The 18,863-nt window shown below is 28.0% G+C and overlaps 2 protein-coding genes across 2 annotated transcripts in view; one reads left to right on the top strand and one right to left on the bottom strand.

The window, feature by feature from the left end:
- LOC149059157 (uncharacterized) overlaps positions 1–18,863 on the top strand; it is a 244,073-nt gene that overhangs the window by 125,551 nt on the left and 99,659 nt on the right. The gene's annotated exons all lie outside the window — the stretch shown is intronic.
- LOC149059165 (uncharacterized) lies at positions 11,849–12,158 on the bottom strand. The gene is made up of 2 exons (XM_089219692.1): positions 12,028–12,158; positions 11,849–11,966 (listed from the first exon to the last, which is right to left on the bottom strand). Exons 1-2 carry the CDS (start codon positions 12,156–12,158, stop codon positions 11,849–11,851), a joined length of 249 nt encoding a protein of 82 aa, XP_089075818.1.

Below are 18,863 nucleotides of genomic sequence, written 5' to 3'. Positions count from 1 at the left end.
ACCATAAAGGTAATAATTTCATAATTTTAATAAGAAAAGGGACCAATGATGGTAGGTAGAACGGATTTATCCCAGATCCTTCGCTTATCAATATCTTACTTCTGGTGTATATATTATTAGCCCACGATTGAAAAGGATTTTCATCATCATTCAGCCCTTCGTACTCTTCTTCCAAAAAGTCGTTAGCTTCATCTTCCGATTCCACAGCTGCTAATATTTCATCAAATTGCTGTTCAAACAAAACAAAACCCGTAGAAGTGGCGTCAATCAATATTTTTGTATGTTTTTCGCATGGAGTCTCCTGTCCGTTTTCCATGGCCATTCCATTCGTTTCATTAATTAATACAACAAACAGGGAATATAGTAATGAATGCGCTTCTTTTAAAGATTTACATTTTATTAAGAGTCCAATTACTCGTAAAAATATCTCTTTTACTCTCCGAGACACAGTTTTTAATGGAGTCCATTTCGTGCATATTTTTATAAAATGTGCCACATCAATTCTCACAAAACACCAAGGAATTAAATGTGAATTCGAACTTAGTTCTTGAGTTAACAGGTCTGAACAAACTCTTACGTATACTTGGAGTGAAGAGAATTGTGTGAAACTTTGAACAATAGCAGAAAGTAGGGCCAACGAGTTATCACACACTGTTTCCTTCGGTTTTTTTACGTCTGAACTTATCCAATTTAATAGCCAATTTGAAATAGATAAATTATTATGTTTTTCAGTCACCATGTTTGTTACGGTAAAATTTACGTTTTTCGCACTATCATATACCAATGCTTCATATAAGTATAATGATTGAGTTTTTTGTCCACAAAATTTACGAAATTTTTTCACGACCGATCCTGTTGCATCAATCACCAACTTTGGTATTTGAGTACTATTACAGTATCCCCTGTAAATATGGATTTGTTCGGCACAATGATAGTGTACATAAAAAGGGTCAAACCCTATGCCATGAATTACATTACTATACTCATTTTCCATTTTCATCATAGCCAAAGATGACAATGTGTCTTCATGTCTACGATTAGAGGCTAATTGTCGATATTTCATAGCACGTAATGCATTTTCACTAGGGATTATTGCAGGTTCAGAATTTCCTAAAAAATATTAGGAATTACACATATAAACGTATATTAAACTTAACAATTATACCTAAATCACTTATCTAAGGCTAGCTATTTTTTAATATTTAAATATAATAAAACATAAACTGTTATTGTGATATTATAGGTCAGGCGTGCCCAACCTTTTACAACTTGCGGGCCACATTCAAAATTTATATTTATACTGCGGGCCGTATAATTATGCTTCACGGGCAGTGTTAGGAACAGATAACAAAAAAATCATCTGGATAAAGATAAAGATAACAAATCTAAATTTTATTTAAGAAACAGATAAAAGATAAACAAATAAAATTTATCTAAAAAAAAGATAAAAGATAAAAATATTTTATCTACATAAATAACAGATAATTATAGAAATTAAAATTATAAAAACGAATTTAAAAAAATATATATCTGTTATATTTAATGTCGTATATGCACATGCCTAGGTATATAAAATGTTTATGTTCGACTTAATTTATTATATCATGTGTATCGCCAAACATTAACTTCAACACATATTACATAGAACCAATAAGAGCCAAGGGACTAAGGGTGTAACAAAGCTATAAATACAAATTGAGGAAGTCATCCTGCTGTAAAGTAGACGTCGAGAGGACCAAAAACAAAATACACCTATTTAATAATATTTTTAGAAATATTAGGGTAGCATGTATTGTTGTTTTCAATTGATTCTTTGTTAATTATATTTTGATTTTTTATCCTTAGATATGAACTCAAAAAATTTTATGATTTTTCAACTACAAAATTACTTGCAAATTTTGGCGATTTTGACATATTTTGTAAACATTTTGACTTTTAACGCTTATAAAAAAAAATTGTGACTAACGATTTTCGATTTTTTGAACCTTGTATTAAATTTTCAAGTTTTTTTGGCCATCCAAATTTTTTTTATCGACATTTCGAAAAAAAGTTCTCAGAAAAATCGAAAATTTCAGTGGTCTATAAATAGCTCAAAAAAAATTGAAATATTTCGAAAAGTTAACTGTATATAGATAACACTGACATAAACATTTGGTGAAAATTTCAAGTATTTACAGTGATTAGTTTTTGAATTCAATGCTATAATATACTTATAATTTGATCAAAGTTTGTTTAATCAACGACAATTAGAGTTTTTAATTAAAAGTAGAAGAATATCAATAAAAGTCAATAAAATCAAGATTAAAATATTTAATTAATCGTCCATTACTGGAACCCCTCTAGACAAATTATAGTATTAATTTAATACAATTTATTATAAAATGTGTATAGTGATTACCACAATAGCTTTTTAAAACTCGTTGTGAAATTAAAACATAATATTCTGCACGTCTTAAACGCTTATTAAGACTATTTCTACTAGTTTGTTTTAAATAATTTTTGTATTTAATAAAATTAGACTAAAATTAACTAAGTGCTGTTCAATATTTGTAAATATACGTTTGATGGATGTTATATCATAAACTTATTTAATATAAATTAATTTTAAAATTATCATTTATAAATTCTAATAAAATGTAGGTATTAATAAAACCTACCTATTGTCATTAACCGACCAGCTTCATTTTTCCTATAAGTTTCGCATGACATTCCTGCATTCAAAATTGAATCAATTGCTTTGGTTTTTGCTGGACCAATCAGGCGACGTTTTTTTGAAAATGTATGGGTTTCAGTAAAGTTACCAGAATACGTACACTGCACGATAACTCTGAAAATAAAAGTTATTCAAAAATTTGCATTTAATAAACCAAAATATATAATTTATGAATTATTTAATACCTAGAATTTTCAGGTGGCATATCTTCAATAATCCCTTTAAATATTGAATTACAAATTGTGCAACGACCAATAACGCTAACATAATACAATCCAGTCGCATTCACTTTGGCTCTATTAAATGATAAGCAGCATGGTAACTGATTATGAACCCAAAAGTGTTCAGCCAATATAGGTGTCCACGTATTTTTAGCAAGTGTCAGGTATGTCCTTTTGTTTAGCATAGGCCGTGACTTGTCATTCAATTTATAAACCGTTTCTTGCGGTTTAATTTGTTGCCATTCATCAGCAGAAAATGTTATGACAAATTTTTTTGTCGGCATACATTTTTTCTCATCACTGCTATAGTCACTAAAAGAGTCTTTAAAAAAATATTACATAGACAATAGACATACATTTTAATATTCGTTTACGTGTAGTATATTAACATTATAATATAGTAAATTATTATTATATTTAATACACTAGATTATTATTATAGTAGATAATGAATTTACAAATAACAACCTTGTGTTATTATAGTTTTAATATAACTATATTATACATAGTAGGTATATAATTATACTATTACATAATATTTTAGTAAATCAATGAACATCAAAAATCACGAATGATAAAGGTGAAAAGTATAAATAATTGTATAATTTGTATGGAAGTATCTTTTAGGTTTAAAAAAAATGAATTTACTCAAATCATAATACAATTTTTATATATTTAGGCCATAAACTTAAAGTATAGTATTTTTAAATATAATTTTAAATATACGTACCATCACTAGTTTCATTTGATGGCTGATTCTCATTAATAAGCTTCTGTGGAACTGAAATTGAATTTAGAGTCGGAAAACCTAGTTTTTCTTTGATATTGTATCGATCTTTATGTACAAATGTATGTATCGCTCTACCCGACATGCGATTATTAAGATATGTGCTAAGGTCACGCCAGACATTGTCTGTGGCTACAGCAACTCCTCCTCCTAATAATTATCAAAGAACGAATTGTAATACTATATATAAAAAACTAAAAAACTATAACATTCATGATGAATTTATAACATATACTACACATAGCTAGATTATTGGTTAAGTTATATTACGAAAATCTAACTGATTTACATGAATCGTATATTTTAATCAACTTAGTTAAGTGTTTTCTTTTACAGAAAACATATGATTAAACTCATACATTGAATTATAGGTATATTTATTTTCATAAAAATGTTTGTAAACGTTCATAAACTCATTACCAGACAGTTAAAACTGTTTAACAAAATTAAATTAAATATTATCAGTATGATCATTCATTATTGGTTTTGGTCCGAGTTAGGTACATTGATGAGTTTTTTTTTTTTTTGTGGTAGGAAAGTGAATCTAGTTAGTAATTTAGAATATCAAAACTGAAAGTTTTTAAAAGCGTCGGACAAAACAAAACAAATAAAAACGGGTAAATGGGTACCGCTCTGATGTACATTAGGTGCCGTATGGATCACTATTATATATTATAGAAGTGTTTAATTTGAATGTAATGATAGGTGTCATGCATACGAAAAACGATTCTGAGCGGAGATGATTTTGACGAATTTTTGTCAATATTAGAACTTCAAATGTTAATAAAAAAAAATCGTGCCTATGTATTCATATAATTTTTTAATTATTATAAGAATAACTTATAAGAAACTTTGTATTAAATTTTTAAATTTGTTTGGCCATCCAAAATTTTTAAATCAGTATTTCAAAAAAAAAATTTTCAGAAAAGTTGAAAATTTCAGTGGTCAATTAATAGCTCAAAAAAAAATTCGAAATATTTTGAAAAGGTAACTACATAGATAACGCTAATATAAACATTTGGTGAACATTTCAAGTATTTACTGTGATTAGTTTTTGAGTTACAACCATAATATAAAAAAATCGATTTGGTCGAAAACTATAAAATACGGGAATTTTTACGCATTCTGTCAAAATTTTTACTTCAGGTACTTATTCAAATTATACTATGAATGAACCTTTAATTTTTTTTTAGTTAACAACTAATGAAAAAAACCCCAAAGCACCAAAAAAATTTACTTCCCTACTAGGAAAGATGCTGATGTAGAAAATCGAAACATTTTTACTTGCCCAAAATGTGGTGACAGACACAAAAAAAAAAAAATTAAAACGGAAATTTTTATTCAATAGTTTTTTTTCAAATTTATTTTGTTTGTTTGTTAATTCTAAAACAAGTAACTGTAGATACTAATGATTTAATATAAATGTTCAATGTTGTAATATATTATTTCTGTAATAATACAATTTGAAAATAGTTTGACTCTTATTGAACTGTCAACTTACGGAAGACCTTATCATCAATTATTAGCATAAATAATATTTCGCTCTATTAAAAATCTTGAAAATCAGGTTCAAAGATTCCTTATAAGACATTTAATATTTTAATTCAAAAAAATGTAAGTTAGAATATTTTGATAATATTACATATTCAAAAAAAGAATAATGGTGTTAGTTATTGTGTTTTAATTAAAAATATAACTCGTGTGGTCATCATGCATTTTTACGTATAGCTGTTATGCATTTTACTATCCATAGCTAATGAGAAATGGCATTTGAAAAATATTTAGATACATTTTAAGGTAGGTATTACTTATCTACGCCATGGATACATACATACTGTTTTACGGTGAGGTGGCATTGACTCAGAAATTAATTAAAATATTATAGTATGATATAAAATATATACCACAAGCTGATCCCCGTGCACTTCGTTGCTCGTTAAAAATACCAACTCTACATGATTCAAAATATCAAAATATATGTTTAATTCGTCGTTTAATACCCGGCTAGTAATGTTCAAAACTTCCCATGATAAATTCCCGTGGATTTGACCTATCTCAATCACCATTAATGATTTTTAACACAGTCATATAAAAATCAATAGTATAATTACCACAATCTCGTTGGTCTAAAAACATTTTATAATATTAGTTGCATTGCTTTCAGTTCTAGTAACATATAATAAAAATGTAATATTAAAAATAATTTAAATTTGCCATTACACTTTGTTTGTTCATTACACTTTACACTTTGTTTCTTTTAAGAACTATTATCTATTAACTATTATCTATACCTATATTTTGACATATGCATATTGCATATATAACATTTTTGAATTATAAACAGGGTTGGGCAAGATACTCAAAAAAAAAAAAAAACACCATGATACGTGTATTTAGTGTATCAAAATTCAAAATACAAAATACATGTATCAAAGATTCATCATACTTATCGATTGCACCTGGACAATTTTTCGTAAAAATACAATCCATGACGAAATTATCTAATAAGTATTGAAAATTGAAATATCTTGGTACTATACATATACCACAATTTTTTTTTTTTTTAAAAGATACACAAAAAAAATATAAAATCTATCATGATATATCATACTTGATACTACAAAATTTTGTATCATGATCCAAGATACAAGATACAATTGTATCTTTGATACTGCTCAACTCTGATTATAAATAATATATGAATAATGTTGTTAATAATGTATTAATTTGTACTTACTCTTCTCCTTATTATCGTTAGTTATTACAACTTGATCCTTAAATAATAGAACGGCATCAATAACGATCGTTGGATCTACTGCAGCTTTTCGCCCACCCATTGAAAATTCGTTGTAAATAAAAATTATTAAGAACAAAAATTAATATGATATAACGTAGCTATCACATCGACCATAAAACTATGAATGAAGTATGATAAAGGTTGATCATTAAAATAAAATGTTGAATGAAAATTAGAATCACATAATATTTATAGCTTATAAAATAAACCGTATTGTGGAAAAATAATAAACCAAGGGTTATTAATAGAACATCCACACTACATAACAATTATAATCTTTACAGTAATGGTATAAAAATAAATAATGTCATCTATATCTTTCACATGTTTGTAAATAATATAGAATCAAAAAATATTATAGACGCTGTTATTCTAAATAATATGACATAGGTACATACTAATAAAATATTAATGATATAGTAAATTACGTATATTTAAATCCCTATGATTAAACGTGTAAGATTTGTTTTCCGTCATTGCATGACTTCATGGTTCTATAACATAAAAGTTAAAATAAAGATTTCGATTATTTAAAACCATTTCTATCGTTACCTATTTTTAAAATTACCATGCTTATTTAATATTATAATATACATACATAATAGTTCAAAATGAAATGTGAGTATTTGCCTATAGTGTACGATTTAAAATACACATGCTAATGCTAACCATGTACTTTGATGCACATAAAGGTAATATATTTAAAAAAAAGATTAATATGTTTTAGTGTTTTACTTACAACGATAAGGTAAAATAAACCAAAGTAAGTACCTATTGACTATAATATGTGTAATAATTAAAACTTACCTCTAACATTGGTATTGGCGAAAATTAATCAAATACAATTTAAAATTACGTAAAACGTTTTTATCTAAAACCAATTCGTACCTAATTAACTTCTCCATATACTTCAGTTAAAGAAAATTTACTTGATTTAATTATGTCCAGATCATCCCCCTGTTAACAATGTAAATTTTTGCTGAAAAATTAGATATACGCTATAAAAAAAAATAGCATTCGAATGCATATTTAAGGCGTTTAAATATTTGGTAAATATTTAAATATATGTATATATATTTTTTTTACGGGTGTAAATGCGTTAATGTGAGAAATGCGTTTTTCCGGGGAAATCGGGAAAATTCGACACCGGCAACCGTCGTGCAAATCCATGCTAATGGCGTGCTAAAACATGGTAAAAAAAAAAAAATGCTAAAAAAGTGATTATTTCCACGGGGTGGGGCTGGAGTAACGTTACGCCGGCCCCACCCATGGTTTTTTTTAAATAACTCGTAAAAAACGTTCGTGCGAATTCTAAAAATAGTCATGCAAATCCATGCTAATGGCGTGCTAAAACATGGGTATAGTTTTTTTTTAAAAAAGCTCAATGGGGGGGGGGGGCAGTGTAATGTACGTACCGTATTGTGTTACGCGGTAAATCAGTGTGCTCCAAGGGAGAATTTTCCCCTTGAAAAACAATTTTTACCGTGGAAAAGCTGGCTGTGAACATACAAATATATACTACTTACTTACACACAATTTGATTTTATCTATAGGGTTCAGATTTGAAGTCATTGTGGGCAAGTTATTTGCATGCTTTATTACATAATATTGAAATATTTATTATATTTTATACTAATATAGTAATATTAACGTATAAACGAAAAATTTCAAAATTTTTTTAACTTAATGGATTAACTGAGTAAAGCTAAGTTATTTCAACTGTAAATTAAACTAGTTAAGTTCATAAATTGATTAGAAAATAAACTAACTAGTTAATGCCCATATTTGGAAGGCAATATAAGTAATAAAAAAAAGAAAAAGAATAGAATTCAAAACTATCACAAATTAAATATAAATTTATTTGTTGAATATATTTATACAAAACTAACATATTATATATTAAAATATCTTAAGGAGAGCTTAAGTTGGATCAGGAAGGGCTAAGCCTCTATTTACGTCCATAGGCGGGTATATTCATGATATATTAAATGTTGGATCATAGGCGTAGTTTAAGTTACTAGTTTGGGTAATTAAGTATTTCTTACCTTTTAAAAAGATGGCAGTGATAACTCGTCTTTTATTATACACCAGATAATTATTTTAATAAAAAATAAAGTAGAATAGAATAAGAATATTATTTTCAATAAGCAAAAAAAAAATAGAAATAATAGAATATATAACTAATTATTTAAATACATATTTTATTCAGTAAATTTTTTAAGCTTAATTTTATTCTTCTTAATATTTTTAGTATTTAATAATATTTGATTAAGGTTGTTTAATCAAATAAATGTTCTGGTTCGGACAAGACACTGAACTACTTCAACTGGTATATCTAGTGTTGATAGTTTAATTTTTTCCATTAAACAATGTGTTAATTTCTTCATTATACCCTCGATCGATCGATGAATAAATTTTCCATTATGTTGGCAACTTTAATTAATTGGCTGGATGGATATGTCAATCCCCCTTTGGACAGATATCTAATCCAATTTTCATCATTGGTGGTTTGCTCTTCGGATACCATTAGAGGATATTTTTTTGCAAATCTAGATGCAACATATCCTACAACATATTGCAAACCTTCCTTCTCAAGGCCGTTGAAAGAATTATTGTCATCCATGCATAAGGCCTATAAAGTAAATAATTGTTATAATGTACCTATATCTTGAAAATTTAACATAAATTGTAAACGTATTTATTATTTTTAGTATATACCTCAGATTCAAACTGATTTAACAAATCCATACTAGTGTTTGAAATTTGAACATTACTTGTTCCAAAAATGGATTCAATTTGAGCCAAGTCATTATCCATTTCTTGAAATTGATGAGAAGAATTGGTAATTAAATCAGTAGATTCAATAACTTCACCGGTTAAACATTTTTGAATGTTAAGAAAACTGTCGTCTGTTCCATCTTCGGTGTTTCTATTTTCGGTAAACACAACATTGGAGTGTTTACCTAAAATATACCACCTAAGACTAAATTATAGGTATAAAAGTTATTATTAATTAATTATTGAAGTCAACTTAAATAATTGTCTCAGTATAATACAAACCAATACATAAAATCTAATGCTGTTATGCAATTATTTGCTGACCCTGCCATTCCTTTAATATAACTAAAAAAATTTTCTACTTCATCTTGATTTAGTTTCCTAGTAGTAATGTAAGTAACACCATATTCTTTTGGGTGTCCAAATAAATTGACAAGGGATGTATTGGAAATCACAATACCTAATTCATGTTTATTATTTTAATATAATATGCGACTATATGTTGTTATAAAATATTCCTTTACCTTTTTGGAATGGCAGCATTGACTTTTTTCCATGAACTCTCATGTTTAATGCAAATTGATTCATTTTGTCCAATAGCTCTGTTTGTTTTGTGAGGTCAAGTCCATAGCTTACAGTATTTTTATCAAACATCTGATTTGTATTCATCAAGTCGAACCAATCATTAAATAGACTAATAGTGTCTGAAGCCTACACAGTTTTAATTGGTCAGTATTAATATTCTAATAATTAAGAGAACCTGCATGTGTTGTCTCGTGCAAACAGTTTTTGCTATGTTATATTATGTATTTATGTTAGTTAGTAAGTAAGACTGAGACAATACATGCCGGTTTATTTATTTATTATTTCTTAATAGTGTATTAACTTTACTTCTTTCCAGTTGTAATTTATCATATATTTGTTGCTCCCACAGAATAAAATGGCTTTGGCAACTGTATTTGAAAATAAATTTGCAGCTAACCGTACATTCATCCGAGCTGTACCCTCTACAGAAATGTGACGGTTAGAAATCTTGTGTGCTAGCTTGAAATCATTTCCTTCGTTTAATTTGATTAATTGTTGCAATACGTTCTTACCAATGTATTTTCCATTAGATAAAATGAACCCTCTAGGTGAGTACAAAGTTGATATTATAATATAATTATTGATAAGTAACTTTGTGTGTGATTTTAGATAGTAATAGACAACTTACTGATCGAGAAAATGATTTCTTGCAAGTTTTAAGATATGGGACACATCAGCAAACACATATACATTTTTACGAGTTATTGGATGTTTAAAAGACGTATTTGCTATAAAAATATCCAAATTTCTCCACAATCCAACATTTGAAGAACCCATATCACTCACAATGGCGATCACATTAAAACCATGTTCATGTAGTGCTTCTATTATGTTATTAAGTAATTCTTTTATCATAGCAGTATTGTAGTTATAGAATATCGGTTGTTTCCAATTGTTCAATAAACCTTTAGGTTAATTAATTTTATTCAAGTAAATTTAATACAAATGTAACATGGTTAATTAATTTGCTTACCTCTAGCTATAACGGTTTGAACACATCTATGTGGCCCATATACTTTTTCAAATTTTTTGTCGTAACAAATTCTTTGTGAAATATATGTCTCATCAAAAGAAATTACTGTTAATTTTTCCTTCACAGTTAAGAAATCACCTTATATATAAACAAAAAAAATTATAGTTTATATTATTTAAATGTCTAAAACTGTTACATCGACATTATACTTTTTATTATACCTTTGGCTTTCATAAGTTGTAATACATTAGTTAAAATACCAGATTGAATTGTGAATGTAGAAGCCCATGTCCTTAATGTGGACATACCTAAATATATAGGTTATAAAAATAAAAATAAAATTTTATTGTTAGTGGCATATCATAAAATTAATTTTGGTCCTACCTGGTTACCTGGTAGAGGAAAACATTTCTTGTTCCTCAAATATCTGTAAGCTTTTGGAGATACTGATCTTAATGTTATAGCTGATGAAATATCATCAGAAGTCCATTTATATGCTTTCAGTTTAGGATGTAATAGCATATCAATTTGAGTTGGTGTGAAAATATTTGACAGTAAAGAATTAAAACGTAATTCAAAATTATATTCTATTTTACTAAAAATATTTTTTAGACTTTCATTTTCTTTATGTAGTGCTAATATATTTTTTTTAAATTCATTATTCTCTTTTTTAAGTTGGCAATTTTTGTTTTTATACAAATCTACAGATTCCATCAGTCTAAGTGAAAATAAACATGATTATTTCATTGAAAAATTAACAAAAGCATCAAGTTTCTAAATTACTTCTGAATCAAATCATTATGTGAATCATCAACTAACGGTTGAACCCCTAGTTCAACATTGACAAAATCCAATGTTTTTGAAACATTTTGATGTTTATTATTAGTTTCTCTAAGCATTATACAAATATTATATTATTGTTAAATTTAATTGATTTTTAAATGCACATAAAAATTATTAGAATATTTCAATAAACAAAATATTTATAGGAAACTTACACATCAAATACTCCAGCAGGAGTAACTATTTTAGGTGGATCAATTTTGTTTACTAGTGTAGAAGAGTTCACTGGTCTTATAAAAGGTATATCATAATAGTCTGTACCATAAATACTATTAAACAGAACATTGGTATTAAATAAATCTAAAAAAATTAAACCGGAATATTATTTACCTCAAAGGAATTGCATCATCTCTAAGTTTTCGCATACGTTGAGGTGAATATTTCAATAATTTCTGTATCATTGGCTTATCGGCAATATGGTATGGAGCAAAATGCAATGAACAAACAACAGCTAGATGCATTTTAATAAGTAAATGTAAATGAAAATAATAATACATGTAACGTGAATAATTTTAATGTCTATTTCATATGAATAGATGATGTTACCAGTTTTAAGATTTACAGATTTTGCATTAATAGATTGACCATATTCAATTTGTTGCAACCACATAAGACACAAATTTATATCTTTTGGGAACCTATGCAGATGGACTGCAAGGTTCTTCTGATTTTTTCCTTTCTTCCTACTACCACTATCACAATTTTCAAAAACACACTTTGGCATTATTACTAACTTTCAATTACTTATAGGTACAGAGTATTAAAACGATCAGTCAGTCTATGATTTTACTAAATATATTTGATGATATTATTGTGAATAAAGTAATTTATATATTTAACTATTTACGTGGAACTTTGTTTTAAATTTCCAATCCTTCGCTATAAAAGTTGAACATTTTATACATTTTTGAATTTTGACTACAAATAATAAATTATTAAAATTTAAACTTTAAATGCTTATAAATAAAAACTGTGACTCAGGATTTTTAATATTTTTCAAATGTCTATTGTAGGAGCCTTCTACTAAATTTTCAAGCTTTTTTACCAAACAAATAAAGTTTATTGACATTCATAGAAAAAAAGACTAATAAAATTAGAACAGAAAATGTTCCTAAACAGTTCAAAGCTAATCAAAAAATTTTGATAATTTTATTGTGTATAGAAATTAGAAAATGCATATACGTTCATTTGTTTTATAGTTACTCCAAAAACCAAAATCAATTTTATGGAAACTGATTTTGAGTAAAAATTCCCGTTTTTCCTTAATTTTTATGTTGTTTTTCCCATCGCTTTTGAAAACTATAGGGAAATTGTGACCTACCCAATGCACCAACAATATTCACTTTCCCATCGAACAAGATACTGAAGTGTCTGAAGTTGAAAATCAAAGCATTGTTTCAACTACTTATCGTGTATTCGTGTACAGTCACAAAAAAAAAATTAAAAAAAAACACATTGTGAAATCAATACATTCATCGTTCCACTCAGAATCTACAACCCAATTGTATTCAAATTGTGTTAGGAGGGCAGTAGTGGATCGTGGATTTAATTTGTTGGGGAGGGGGCCCATAAACCAAAATGCAGTGATCATTTGAGTGAGTTATTTCCTTACTCACAGTTATAATACTTAGGCAATTTAAACTTGCGCTATGTGTTACGTGAAATAAACAAATAAGTCACTTATTTCCATCCAAGTGGGTACTATACTTACAATGTTTTTCGATTCGAAATTTTCAATTTTTCTCGAAATATTTTACCACCGTGAATGCAACTAAAGTTTATATAGGCATATTTTAGTTCATCATTTACATTGGCCATACTATTTGATTGTGATCTACCTATGAGAAATTGAAAACATTTTACAAAAAATTAGAGCTACCGTGCAAAACGGCTTCCTTGCCTATTTATTGTAAAATTAAAAATACTTACCGGTTTTTAGCTGTTTTTAGAGTACGATTATCCCTAATCCAAAAATCATTGAATTTGGTTTTTTTATAAAGATTTAAGGCGTCAATAACTTCAGCATACGATTTAAAACGTTGTCCAATTGTAAGTACCATGGTGAAGACAGAAGAATGAATTAAATAGTTAAACTTATAATAATATAATTTAATAAAATTTATTAAAACAACAAACTCACCATATTAAAATGTTTATTTTTAAACATATTTAATTATTACCCCTCCCCCTCCTCCCATGTACAGTGTACGTTTACGGTTTTTATATTTTGATAATAAATTGTCCGGGATTATCACGTGGGGATTATGAATATGCACGGTTTTTATATTTTGATAACACAAATTGTCCGGGATTAAGAATATGCACGGTAATTATTGTACGAACTACTGGAAAAAGTCCAAGTCCCGGCGCATGCGCATTGATAACATAAATAGTCCGGGACTGATAACATATTTGCAAATCTCACGGATTTTCCGGGACCAGAGACAGAGCCTATCGTATATATGAATATGATGCAAGCTTATATAAGAATATTGGTCATACCATGATAAATTAAATAATTATTCTAATAAAATAATAATTATAATTATATAATTTATCATGGGTCATGCTAAGCAGATGAGATGGGCCATGGGAGCACGAGCACGATCGCAGAATCGCAGCGGCTATGGCTGAGCGGTGGAGGCGGCGGCGGACCAATGAGAAACGGAGAAATGCTTACGCCACAGTACATGGCTGGGCGGAGGGTGGGTGCGCGATTAGTCAAAAAACCGGTAAATTGCTGACATACCTATTTAATTTATCATGGCGGCAACGATGTTACATAATCGCGCGGGATCAACCGTCGGACGTAAATATTATAAATATAATGACCTAACCAGTGGTCGAAATGGCTCAAGATAAGTGGAGGGATGCCTTACAATTCAGATTTCCTGATATCATCGTAACATTCTTCATACCTTGTATAGTAATTTTTTTTTATAGTTAACATTTTGTTTATGCATGACATAAACTAAAGTGAGTACTGACACGCATTAACCATAATCATAAAGCTTAAAACCTTATCAAAAGTATACATGTTTAATTGTGGTCATTACACTCATAAAGTCATAACCAATATTCTATCCATGGGCTAAATTTAGAAATTGATCGACTCACGTTCACGCATACCACGGACTACTACACTGGACTGGAAACGAGACGTTTACCGCCGGGCCGCTTAGTGTCCGCAAGAGTGGTGTAGTAAGGGGAAATAGTACATGAGCTAATCTGGCGCCATCTATACTTCAATGATAAACCACTAACCAAATATTGAATTCCCGCCAAATAGACCTACATTTATACATAATATATATTATATTATATTATGAAAATCACTGACTAACATATTATTACACATCGTATATTATGTTACATCCGAACATTTCGAATTCTAAAGATAAAGATAATTTATCAGTCATCACCATAAACAAATTATACTGACAAATTACCCTAATTTTTTAAAAATGTTGCCTTATTAATAATTAAGCTTTAAAATTCAGTAATTATTGGTGACAAATATTGTAAATATCGTTCAGAAAAATAAAAAAATATATTAAATGTATTCAATGACGTGTATGAAACTATTATTTTATAATATTAAAAATAAATAATAAATAATAATGCAGTTATTAATTAGTTATATATAAGTTATAGTTTAATACGTTTGTCGTGTCATTATTTATTTAATCTGTGGTCGTATCATCCTATATTATATATTCGTTTGAAAGTATAGTAAGCCTGTGGTAAACCAGGTAGCGCTAGATTAGTTCACGTACTTATTCCTCTCTCTACACCTCTCTCGCACGAGTGTCTCATCACAGCAAAATTTTTGGCTGCGTTATCACTTATCAATAAATTTTTACCAAATCAGCTGTTATCATAGATTGAATGATAAAAGTTAAAACCACAGAACAAACATAAAACCGTCAAATTTATTTTATTATTTATCATACATCATAATTAATATTAATATTTTATTAGTATTTATTGCTATTTGCTACTACTTACAAGACGTATAATTTATTGTTTACTAGAAATAAAATGATATATCATATAAATAATAATACCACAGTCAAATCCGAAAATCATAATTTATGTATAGGTAAGTACACCTATTAAGTATCAATATATTTTATTAGTATTGTTTAAATTGTATCATATGAATGATCAAATGCACAGTGAACATGAGCACTCTCACTATTAACATCTTCAAATCCAGATACTATTGCATTAGTTTCATTTATGGAAGGTTTTGAGATTTGAGTTTTATGACAGCTTTTTCTTTTAGTTGAGTAGAGCCGAATCTGATTATCAATTTTTTTTGTAACATTGATATCTTCAACTGGCGTAAGTTTTATTTTTTCTCCTTCATTCATGAGTGTAATAACTTCACTTAATTTTTTTTCTATCTGTATTCTATTTTGATCACTTAATGAATTTGTTCCAGTTAGACCCAAAATAATTTCTGCTTGATGTTTTATTTTCAGATTTTGATCAATTTTGTGGTGATTTGTATAAGTTGTGTTCATATCAAATAAGATTTTTTGTTCTTCAAGATTTGTTTCTTTATGAATAATATTATTGTCATCCAAATGTTTATAGAAATTACGAGCACAAGCATGTATATGCTTACAAATATTTGCTTTGATGACATTGTCAATACAAGAACAATGGTAAGTATGAATGCAAACTTTGCATTTTTCACATTTTAAACATGCTGTTTGTGTACACGTTTCACCAACTTTCATGATATAATACTGTTGGGAAGGATTTGATAATGAGTGTATTATGTACCCTTTCTCATTTTCCAAAATTTTAATTTGTTCCAGTTCGATTGTTTCACTGATGTTATGACTTAGGCGGACTTTTTGAACTTTTTCAGTTGGGACATATTTTGATAATTTGATCAATCGCTTGTAAAGACTATCTCTAGAAAATTTCATGAGAGCATGAATAGTTTTATCTAAACGTTTCACTCTTTTCCCTTCCAAATATATATGCTTCAATATCTTGTGAAACGATTCCAAATACATATTCGTATTTATCCCAAGCCTCAACCTAAAACAATAAGCCCAACATTCTGGCCGCCTTGAATAATATTTCTCAAAGTACATTCCAAACCTATTAGTATCATCATCATCCTTCAAATCTCGTAAGACATTTTCGAGGTAACTATAAAATTGTTCTATAGATGTGGTTTGTAAAAGGATTCTTAATGATTTGTAAACTAATGCTTTCTTTTCGGGTCCTCCACTGATTTTACATAGATTTTGTCTCCAGTTTTTGTCTACATGCCATGTACACAATAGTCTGTGTTCAACAGATCCCATAACAACAACCCATGCATTATAGAACGCTGGAGCATCATCAGTCATAAATACATTGCAGTTAATAACACCTACTTTATGCTTAATTATATTGAAATATAATTGGAAAATTATCTCATCAGATCGATTTGACAAACAGAACGCAACTGGACAACCTGATCCAAATTCATCAACAGTTACAATAGTATATAACTGAATATCATGCATTTGTGCCATGAGTACGATCTATACAAATTTTATTGTGGCCGAATTTTTTTAATTGTTCTACTTGAAAATTTGTCATTAAAATGATTGTAAAATCTTTCTTATCCAAGACTCCTTGTTCTCCGTTCCAATCATTCTCATCTTGGCCTTTGTAGTATAAAACAGGACATTGTTTTTCTAATGTCTTCATCTCTTCAACCCATAACTTTATACTAATTGCATCGTTTTCGTGTTTTTTTGTAGCATAATCAATATTGAAGTCTCGTGAAATGTTATGCAGATCTTTACGGTCCAAAAGGAGAGATCGTTTTAAAGTATCATCTGTCACTTCTTGATCACGAATTGAATCTATAATATGTGCGAAAGTTACTCCTTCTTTCAATTTTGCTGAAAAATAAAAATTATTGGTTAGTTAAAAATAATAGTTAGAAAAAATAATTAAATTAAATGCATAATAATTTAAATAGGTATATAATATGTATAGTAATACCAGCAATTTTTGTTCTGGTTTCTTCGTCAATTCTAATTCTACCAATTTCATGATCATGGCCATAATGATTTTCCCAAAACTTAACGTTAACTGTCCCTTCATGTTCTATATATGTAACTTTCATCATTGATGGACAAGTTCCATCTATTTTATTACTTCCCATGAATTTAGTTTCTCTCGCTTTCTCCATTTTTTCTTGGTTTTCATTCGTACTACCATAGTTATATGAACGATGAAAATAATAATATTGTCTTCTACATCCATTATGAAATTTTGACATTGCTCTATCCTTAACAAACATTGAAAAACTTTTTTGTTCTTCTCCTCTCTTCCATGTGTCAAATTCTGTGATTAAAATTTTTAATGATTTTTATTTGTAAATAATAAAAAATAAATAAACGAATAGTATTCACAATTATTACCTGGGATGCTTAGAAATTTCATTTCTTTCACTTTTTCAGTAAATCCATGTATTTGAGATAAGTGAATATTCAATTTAGCATAGGAGTACAAAGGTTCTTTACATTCATTATTAGGACAAATTATTCTAGTTTCTTTCTTCTTTCCTTCATTATCATTGGTTTGATGAAACTTTTTGATATGTGTATCCAACGTGTTTTTAGTTTTAAAGTATTTGTTGCAAATATCACACAAAAAATCGGTAAACACTGGTTCTATGTTATGAATATTCCGTAAATGTGCATTCAGATTTTTTTTTTGTAAAGTTTTTGTCACATATTGAACATTTTATTTCAGATTCCATTATGGTAAATAAAAATAAAACAAAATCACAAATATAATTTGAAAACAAAATAACCAAAGAATTTATCTCAGTAAATAGCGCAGTCAAGAAATGATTTTTAGACTTAGTGGGTATCTTGATAAACTTTCTACAAATAGATAGTGAGTGCTTTGGGAATTCAATGGGATCTTGATAAACATTCTACAAATAAATGTAAAAATTATCTGGGAATTCAATAATTGAAGTTTTATATATAATATAATTCATAATAATATAATGTAATATAATATATTTAAAATTTGGCGGTAAAATTATTCAATCTATGATAACAGCTGATTTGGTAAAAATGTATTGATAAGTGATAACGCAGCCAAAAATTTTGCTGTGATGAGACACTCGTTCT

This window comes from Diuraphis noxia, unplaced genomic scaffold (genome assembly GCF_037042655.1).
Source record: "Diuraphis noxia isolate RWA-SAM2 unplaced genomic scaffold, SU_Dnox_SAM2 contig0001, whole genome shotgun sequence".
Classification (NCBI taxonomy): Eukaryota; Metazoa; Arthropoda; class Insecta; order Hemiptera; family Aphididae; genus Diuraphis; species Diuraphis noxia.
The sequence above is the reverse complement of the archived record's forward strand: the minus strand, read 5'-3'. Positions and strand labels throughout refer to the sequence as shown.